Source organism: Sminthopsis crassicaudata, chromosome 1 (genome assembly GCF_048593235.1).
Source record: "Sminthopsis crassicaudata isolate SCR6 chromosome 1, ASM4859323v1, whole genome shotgun sequence".
NCBI lineage: Eukaryota > Metazoa > Chordata > Mammalia > Dasyuromorphia > Dasyuridae > Sminthopsis > Sminthopsis crassicaudata.
Genome location: NC_133617.1, coordinates 698,349,215 through 698,359,039, shown reverse-complemented (window position 1 = coordinate 698,359,039; position 9,825 = coordinate 698,349,215). Strand labels below are relative to the sequence as shown.

The window sequence follows — 9,825 nt, the reverse complement described above, 5'->3', positions numbered from 1 at the left end:
TGTAGTGAGGAAGAATCACAGACTATGTGCTGAACTTCCTTTCTTAATCAAGGAAAACCTCAGTTTCTCAGAAGCTTCATCTGAACGTGGCTCAGTGCAGGTTAGCCAGCTTGTGTGAAATAGAACTGCACACCAGACATGGCACTTGGGGACAGACACACACAAACCAGACTGGCCCTGCCCTCTGGAAGCTTACACTCATTCTGGGAAGTAGTATGTGCACGTATAAATGGAGGTAAAATGTGGACAAAGGAAATACCAGTAATGGGGAAGTGGGATTGGTAGGGACACTGTGTGCGGCCTTGTGTTGGAGGGAGGGAGGAGACTCGAGCCAATCTCTGAACCAAATTCTCATCCTCTGGAGATGCTCTGGGCCTTCAGGAATGACATCAGCAAGCTGTAATGTTGGGCTCTGGGAACACTGGGAATCAAAGAGAAGGAAGTTCCATGGCTTTCCAGGAGCATTCTTGTTTTGGACTTTTCAGGAACCTGGGTTTGGGCAGCAAAAGTGGCCAGACTTTGCAGGGTTCCTTCAAAAATAAATTGTTGTTTTTTGTTTATGTCACCCATTATCTCCCATATTCTTCCCAGAGAGGCATCCCATAGAAAATAATAATTTAAAAAAAAAAAAAAAAAAAAAAAGGAGAGAAAAATATCAGGAAAAAATGACCCTTGCTTTAAAAACATCTGAAAATATATGCAAATTATATTCACACACCTTTTATCCCTTTGTGTGGGGACTTTCAATCCATGCTTCTGGAGCCCATTAAAAAAAAAAAAAAAAAAAAAAAAAAAATATATATATATATATATATATATATATATATATATATATATATATATAAAACTATATTTCAATATAATTGTTTTCCTTTATACTCCTATATAGTGTTTTTTTTTTTTTTTCTGCATTTAACAAGAAATCTGAGGAGGGCTCCATGGCTCTTTCAGACTCAAACAGCCCAGGACACAATCAAGGTCATGACTTGTCTTCTCCCTCTCCCTCAATGACTGAGATGCAAGGAGCTGGGTTCAGATCTTGGCTCCATTCGTCTCTTGATCTTGTGGTGTTCCACTAGTAAAATGAGGGAAAGGTGCCACATGGTCCCTTTCAGTTCTAATTCAACCAGTTCTTTGTACCTTAAGCCCACCCATGCGTATGCATGTATGTGTACACGAGAGTTGGTCCCAGCACACAAATGCACTTGCTTGTGCACACCCACACCCACCCATCACTTGCTCAGCCTGGCTAATTGCTTCTAGACAGCCAGGTTCACTGGTGGTTGTATGTTTTTTCCAGGGCATCCCTTCCTTCCTAGGACCCCCTCCCCCTCCGAGGCCTGAGGCCCTGGGGCATACCTTGCCAGGGAGAAAGAAATGTATTTTTAGCCCCTGTTTGTGTGGCTTGGGAGGCAACATTAACGCTGTCTCCTTTGTGCTGGTTTTGTGTTTGTTTAACCAGGACGGCTTCAGGCCCGGGCTTTGAGCCAGCCTGTCTGCCCAAGAGGTTCTTAGAGGCTAAAGGGGGTGTGTGGGTAGGGGGGAATGCATGGCGGCCATGTTTGCTGCTTGCCACAGCCTGGCCGGGGAGGGCAGGGTGAGCCAGCTCAGGTCCCCGTGCCCCCTGCCCTCCCTGCTGCCAGCCCCGAGAGCTAAGTGGTGACAGGTGAAGGAGCCCAGGCCCTTCCAGCTCAGTGGGTCTCTTCTGTGGCCCGGGAGGTGGGCAGGGGAGGCAGGTATTCCTAGAGAATCAGGTGTGTCTCCCCCTCTTGGCTCCTGACCAGGACCAGCTGGGGCTCACCCCGTCATATTATGACAGGGATCTCGGAAAAAAGCCCTGCAAATGCTGGGAGTTCCTTCCTTCTCTGGCTCAGGCCTGGGTAACCTCTTGGCTGGACTGCCACAGGAGCTGCTGAACTGGTCCCTCCCTGTGCCAGGCCGAGTATCAGAGGCTTGGATGTTGAAAGGTCAGCTCTGGGGGAATGCTAGAACTGGAAGGGGGTCAGAGTGCGGCGTGTTGGGGCACAGGTCCAGGCAGGGGCTGGCGTTGCGGCCCGTGCTTGTGCTCCCCGGCTGGGGCATGTGGTTGAATGTTGGTGGAGCTTGAGTGAGGGGAGGTCCCAGCATAGGTGGAGCCCACCCTGGGCCTAGAGGTGGGTGGACGAAGGCCTCCTAGACCATATCTGTGCTGGTCTGCTTTCAGGATCTGCCTCCTCTTGGGGACTGTGCCCTCCCTCTCTCCCCTGCAAGCCTGTGCCCTGGTAGTGCTTCCTGCCCAGCTCATTCTAATCCGTTTCTTCCCTTCTCTAGGGCTGACCAGACCGGCTGTCTCCATAACGCCCTAGATGTGGAGCCCTGAAGGACCTGAGAGATTATCGGACTATTTTCCCCCCCTGCCCCCTTCTGACCGCCGCCATGTGCACCGCCCTGCGTCCCTGGGCCCTCCTGCTGCTGGGGGGGGTGTGGGCGGTGGCCAGTAGCGCCGAACCCCCCTTCCGGACCTTCCCAGTGAGCGACTGGAGTCTGACCCACCTGGTTGTCCACAACAAGACGGGCGAGGTGTACGTGGGGGCCGTCAACCGCATCTACAAACTCTCGAGCAACCTGACCCTGCTGCGGACCCATGTCACGGGCCCTGTGGACGACAACGAGAAGTGCTACCCACCCCCCAGCGTCCAGAGCTGCCCCCACGGGCTGGTGACCACCAACAACGTCAACAAGCTGCTGCTAGTGGACTATGCAGCCAACCGGCTCATCGCCTGTGGGAGCACCTCACAGGGCATCTGCCAGTTCTTGCGGGCTCGACGACCTCTTCAAGCTGGGCGAGCCCCACCACCGCAAGGAGCACTATCTGTCCAGCGTCAATGAGTCGGGCACCATGTCCGGCGTGCTCATCGAGGTCCCCGGTGGGCACGACAAGCTCTTCATCGGTACCCCCATCGATGGCAAGTCCGAGTACTTCCCCACGCTGTCCAGCCGCAAGCTGATGGAGAACGAGGAGAACGCCGAGATGTTCGGCTTTGTCTACCAGGACGAGTTTGTCTCGAGCCAGCTCAAGATCCCTTCGGACACGCTCTCCAAGTTTCCGGCCTTTGACATCTACTACATCTACAGCTTCAGCAGCGAGCAGTTTGTGTACTACCTGACCCTGCAGCTGGACACACAGCTGACCTCGCCCGACTCCACCGGCGAGCAGTTCTTCACCTCCAAGATTGTCCGCCTCTGTGTGGACGACCCCAAGTTCTACTCCTATGTGGAGTTCCCCATTGGCTGCGTGCAGGGCGGCGTCGAGTACCGCCTAGTGCAGGACGCCTACCTGAGCAAGCCGGGCCGGGCGCTGGCCCGCCAGCTCGGGGTTTCCGAGGGCGAGGACGTGCTCTTCACTGTCTTTGCCCAGGGCCAGAAGAACCGGGTCAAGCCACCCAAGGAGTCAGTCCTCTGCCTCTTCACCCTCAAGAAGATCAAGGACAAGATCAAGGAGAGGATCCAGTCCTGTTACCGGGGGGAGGGCAAGCTCTCCCTGCCCTGGCTCCTGAACAAGGAGCTGGGCTGCATCAACTCGGTGAGTGTGGGAGGGGGCTGGGGGGCACAGGAGCACTCCCTGCTGAGGCTCCCCCAGGATGGGGTGAAAGGGGGCTCGGAGGGGCCATTTCCCTTCCTTTGGGCCTCCTTGGCCCTTAGGAAGGGCCGACCTAGGGTGATCCCTGAGACCCTGGCCAGCTCGCTGCTTTACGTTCTGGAGAGCATGGGTCCGGCCAGCTTGGCCGACCCGGCCTGCGGGCCAGACTCCAGGAGCAGGGCTGGGTGTGGGGGATAGGCAGAGAACCCTAGGGGGGGGCTCCAAGCTAATTGAGAGCCTGGAGGAGGGGGACAAAGTGGGGGCTAGGTATCCTTTCCCAAATATGAAAGTGACTCTGGGGGTGTTTAACAAGAGCTGAATCCTCTTGGCCCTGCCTTCAAGGGACTCCTCTCCAAGGTGTCTGTGAGACAGCAGGGAATGAGGACCGTTCCCTCCCCTGAGTTACAGACGTGGGGCCCTTTCAGAAACAGAAACGGAGACAACTTTGGTTGGACACCCAGACCCCGCAGGTCGGTCGGAAATCATTGCTTTTCTTTGCCAGCCATCAGTGCTTCTTTCTCTGGTACATAGCCGGCTGTCCTAGTCTTGTCACTTCGTTTCAGAAAACAGATATACATTGTAGATATTGAATTGTTACAAATTAACAATGTAATTTATACATGTGTTAGTTGCTTTCTGTATGCAGTGGGTAAGCTTATGCCTATATAAGTAATATATGTGTGCGTATGTATATATATTATATATATATATATATATACTATCTATGCATATATGTACACATATATTATATAACATATTATATATGTATGTATATACACACATACACACACACAAACACAGGTATACAAAATATATAACATATACGTAAAAACTGATAATAGAGACTAGCCAGTCCTGAAACACGCAGACATTGTTGTCCAAGGGAAAGAGCCTTGGACCCAGTCTTTGTGGCTCTTGCCCCGTTTGTGAGTCTTATGTCAGCCTCAGTTTCCTTATCTGTTAAACGGGGACTGTAATACTTACTGTCCTTATTCTCACCGAGTTTCTAGGGATAAAATGAGGCAGTAGAGTTGATACAGCCTGATGAATGAATTTATGAAGTGCCTTCTTTGTGCTGTGCTCCCATTAGTGCACTTTTGGTTTTCTTCTTTCATCCCTGTGGGGAACTGCCGTATAGAAAATTCTGCCCAGTGAGGCAACGGCTACTCCCCTGTAGCTTTCAGTCTCCAAGTATTGCCCGGGGCCATCCCTGTCTCTCCACTTTCTCACATCGATGCTCCTGCCCCTTTTCAGGGGGCTGCAGAGATGAATGGGGCGCAGACTCTGTGCTGACAGAGCTTCTAGTCTAGAGAGTGTAGATTTTAATGCTCATGGAGCCTTAAGCCCGATTTAACAGATTTGGAAAACTGAGGCACTGAGGAGTGAGTTAAGTACCTTGCCCGGGTTCACACGGCTGGTGAGATCCGAGGTAGGGTTTGCTGACTTCCAACTCAAGCGTTTTATCATTAAGCCCTTGCCCGGTACGTGGTGTAGCAGGGGGTGCAGTAAATGTTTGTTGACGGACTGAATGGCTGATTACCTAGCTATTTCAGCTTCAGTTGGTGAGAAATTCAGTTGACTGAAAGGGAGGGGAAGAGGAATTGGGACTGAGATATTCTGGAAACCAGAAGGTCTTGAACAAGGACCCCAAAAGGGCCAGTGATCGATATGTTTCAAGTCACGGAAGGTAGGCCAATTTAGGCTGGAGAATATATGAATGAAGATGAATGGAAGAGCCCTTGAGCACTTCACACATAAACCACAGTGAGAAGCCCTTGCCCTCAAGGAGTTTATATTCTAATAAAGGGAGGAAGCTACATTTATGTGAAGGCAAGAGCCAGGGAGGCCTGGACAAAGTCCTAACTTCATATCTGACCAACTTTCTAATTGGGCGAGTCACTTCACCTTGTTTGCCTCAGTTTCCTCATCTGTAAAATGAGCTGGAGAAGGAAATGGCAACCATTCCCAGTATCTCTGCCAAGAAAATCCCATTTGGGAACACAAAGAATCTGAAGTAACTAAACTACACATACATATGAGGATAGGAAGCTGGGAATGGAGGGTCTGGGGAGGCCTCCAAGGCAACTTGTTGATCCTTTTCAGAAGCTCTGGTACTAAGAGTAGTACCAGAGTAGTAGGACTTAGTAGTAGTAGTAGTACCGTAGTACCACCTGACTGAAGTGGTGTGGGAAAGGAGAAAGACAGACAGACAAAGAGAAAGAGACAGAGATAGAAACAGAGACAGAAGACACACAGAGATAGGAGTGACAGAAAGGGGGGGAGAGAGAAAAAAGGAGGATGGGGGGGTTGAGACAAATAGAGACAGACAGACAGAGATGCTGCCAGGCAGGTGCCCTTGAAGCCTGGGCACCTGCCCCCGTTCCTCCTGCCCAGCCTGGCCCTGCAGGCTCCAGGGCCCTCCCTTCTCTGCATTTTTTTCTCCCAGGCCCTGGGAGCTCACAGTCCCCTTTGATGTTTTTTCCTTGCTGACTCATCCAATTAACCTTAATTGTCAGTGATTCCAGGATTCTGGGGTTTGAGGCTTAGAAACTGCCCGGGCAGAGGCCGGAGAGCCTGTGGGCTGCTTGTCTCCCTGTTCCCTCACCCCCCTCCTTGTTCCTGGCTTCCCCTGGGTGTGTGTTCCCACAGGCCCCTCCCCACATCTCCCTGGGAGGGATGGGCAGGAGGCGATCAGCTGGCAGATCACAGAACTGTTAATAACACGGTCCAGAGAGTTGCTCCAGGAGGTGGATTAAAGGGAGCGGAGATTGCTCTTGGGCGGCCTTCCGCTGCAGCTCCCTCCTGCCTCCCCATGTGCTATGTGCTGGATGGGCAGAGCCAGGGGTTCCTCCCCTGGGGTTTGCCTCTGGTGTTTCTGTCTCTTGAGACGGCCTGTAACAGAAACCAGGCAGAGGGGCCTGGAGCGGCAGAGGGCTCACTAGAGACTCCCAGACAGGGCCTTGGATGCCTGGGCGAGTCCCCCTTAAGGCCCCCCTCAGATGCTCTCTTCTCCAGGAAGCCTCTTTATTCCAGTACCTTTGCTCTTTTTGTTATTTCCTGTCTTCCTTGTCCTCTTATTGTCTTCCCCATTAGCTCGTAAGCTCTGTGAGGGCAGGGGACTGTCTTTTGCTTCTTTGAGTCCCCAGTGCCTCATACAGTGCCACTTGTATATCAGGCACTTAATAAATATTTATTGACTGACTGACCTCCCAGGGCCTCGGTTTCCTTTTCTGTAAGACAAAGACTAAACTGGATGACCTCTGGGTCTGTGAGACAGAAGGACGCCGTCCGGCCGTCCAGTGCCTTTGTGATTCGCCTGCATTTTCTGTCCCTTTAGAACCAAGGGCTTAGGAGTGGAGCAGTGTTTTCCAAGTTAAGTTAGGAATACTTTGGGGCTTAAAATATGTTGATAGGATCCATGAATGTTGGTCTGTGGGGGAGGGATAAAGGAGTGGGTGGAAAATTTGGGAGTACAATAGAGTAAATGAAGCCTATTTTCATGCAGAAAAAATTTGCCACATGTAATAAGTATTTTTGCTACATACATAATTTCACATTTAATATTTTAGAGGGAAACATATTCATAGGATCCAGAGCCTTGTAGCCATCATTTATAGAATACCCGTTTTTGCCAAACACAGTTTAGGAGACACAGACCAGATCATTTAAAGATGGTTGTAGGACAGGAGGGGCAATGAGTTGGTTCAGTGCATAGAGTGCCAGGCCTGGAGTTGGGAAGACTCAGCTCCCTGAGTCTGGCTTTAGCCATTTACTAGCAAGTCACAATCACTATATACTTCAGATTCCCCATCTGTAAAATGGGGGGGAGGTGGTGATAGCCCCTATCTTCCTGAAATGTTGTGAGGGTAAAATGAAATAATGCACACAGAGCATTTGCACACATTAAAATACTACATAGATGCTAGCTCTTATTGCATGGCCATTAAAAAGCCTTCCATTGGGGCAGCTAGGTGGCACAGTGGATAGAGCACCAGCCTTGAATTCAGGAGGACCAGACACTGAACACTTCCTAGCTGTGTGACCCTGGGCAAGTCACTTAACCCCAACCTCAGGGGGAAAAAAAAAAAAAGAAACCTCCCATTTCTGGTCCATGATTCCACGATTCTTGAACTCTGCCAGCTTTGTTCCCATCCTCACCCACGGCTCCCCATTTACCTTAAGCCCATTTGGCTCCAGGGAGGTTCGGTTCGGGGCATATGACCTCCCAGTAGTCAGCGCAGACATGTATGTGTGTATGTATGTGTATATGTGCATGTATATATATGTATAAGTATGTTGGGGGGGGGGCAGGGCTTGACCAGTGCACATCTAACCATGACCCTACAGTCTCCCAGACTGGAGCTTGGCTAGAGTCCTAAGTATTCCTGACTTGGTCCGGACCACCGAAAGCCCTCCTTTGTTCAGCCTGCTGGTTTGCCCTGGTGCCAGCCACTGTGCCAGCTTCTCCTGGTGTCCCTTCCCTTCCTGCGCCCCAGCTCTTGCTCACCAACCTTCCCTGGGCAGATGGCTGCGCTTTGGACAAGACCTGGTCCTTCGTAGGAAGCTTGGTCGGTTCTAACTCTGGTACCAGTGAGACCAGTACACATTTAGAGAGTTCAGTAAGTAGCACAGGGATAGGGCTCTGAGCTTGGAGTTGGGAACATTCATTTTGCATTCAACTCTGTCCTCAGACATTCCTAGCTGTATCTGGAAACAGAGGTCGGCTGGGTTAAGTGACTTGCCCAGGTTCGTGTAGCTAGGAAGAGTCTGAGGCTGGATTTGAATTCAGCAAGATGAGCCTTCCTCACTTCCTCACTGTACCCATTGTGCCACCAGAAGCCTAGAGTCACAGACTGTTAAATGCTGGGAGGGGCCTCAAGCACATGAGCCCACCATTTCTGAAACTGTGCATGTGGGAAGATAGACCAGGGTCTTTGGGCCTCCTGGGGGGTCTTAGGATGTTCTTTAAGGTGCAGATGCTCGGCCTTCTCTCTCGGCCACACTCCTCCCCTCTGAAAGACAGCACACCAGCTGGCTGACAAGGTGAAGGCCCTGCAGGCTCATAGGGAATTGGGCAATCCGATTTTATCTTCCTTTTAATCCAGTCAGGTTGGAAAGAGATGAGATTGTCACCGACCGGACTTTCTAACCTTGGCCTGCTTGAGCTGGGCTTCAGGCCATGTGGGAGTGAGCACCTGTCCTTTATTCCTGCTGCATGCACTCTTTAAGAGGCCTGATCCGGGGAGAGCAGTGCTGGGCCATTCCAGAGACCAGAGTCTGGCCCTCACTGCACAAACAATTGCTTAGACCTCACCAAGCTTCAGTGTCACCATCTGTAAAATGGGAAGAATAATCTTCTTCCTACCTCACCAGGTTCTGAGGAAAGAAATCTGCAAACCTTAAAGTGATCTTTTTTTCTTCTTCCTTCGCCTTCCTCCTTGCTTCTTCTAATTCCTTTTCTTCTTTCTCCTCTTCTCCTTCTTCCTTTTCTTCAGAAGGAAAAAAATCATCAGAAAACCATTCTCCTACTTCCTCTGGCCTTCCTTCTCTTACTCATGTATTTAAGTGCCTCTTGTCAGGAGCAGCCCTCCTATTCTCCCTCTTTATTTCTGCTTTTTTTCAGAAGTTTGGCCCCTTTATCATCCATCATTCCCTCTATTAAACTAACCAGCCAACCCTCAGTTGATCCTATTATCCCCGATAGTTGGGGATAATACCTTTACCTATCTTGCTTCATGGCTAACCTCCTGAAGAAATCTGCTCTTGTTGGGCACCTGGACCTCCTCTTTTTCAAGACTTTTAAATCCTTTGCCATCTGGCCTGAGACCTCTAAGCTGCCTCCGCCAAAGTTCTCAGTGATCTCCTCATGTTCCGACGCAGTGACCTTTTCTCGGTCCTCATATTTCTTAACCTTTCTTCGACACTGAATGTTCTCCATCACCATCTTTCCCTGGATGATCTCCTTTCTAGGTTTTTGTGACACTGCTCTCTCCTGGTCCTTCTCTCTGCATGACCATTTACCCCTTATCTCCTTTGCTGATCATTCAGCCGGCTCATGGCCATTCACACTGGTCCCAGGCCCTTTGTTTCATCACTTGGTGACCTCATCAGCTCCTCTGGCTTCAGTCATCATTTAGATGCAAATGATTCCCAGACCTTTCTCTCCACCTTGGTCATGCTTCGCCAGCTGCCTTTGGACATCTTGA

General features: G+C 50.5%; 1 protein-coding gene across 1 annotated transcript in view; it reads left to right on the top strand.

Moving 5' to 3' along the window:
• Positions 1 to 1,851: 1,851 nt before the first annotated feature.
• PLXNA1 (plexin A1) overlaps positions 1,852 to 9,825 on the top strand; it is a gene marked incomplete in the record, with an annotated part of 256,809 nt that continues 248,835 nt past the window's right edge. The window contains 3 exon segments of the mRNA XM_074283782.1: positions 1,852 to 1,967; positions 2,311 to 2,799; positions 2,801 to 3,562. Of these exon segments, the coding sequence (XP_074139883.1) occupies positions 2,416 to 2,799; positions 2,801 to 3,562 (1,146 nt within the window).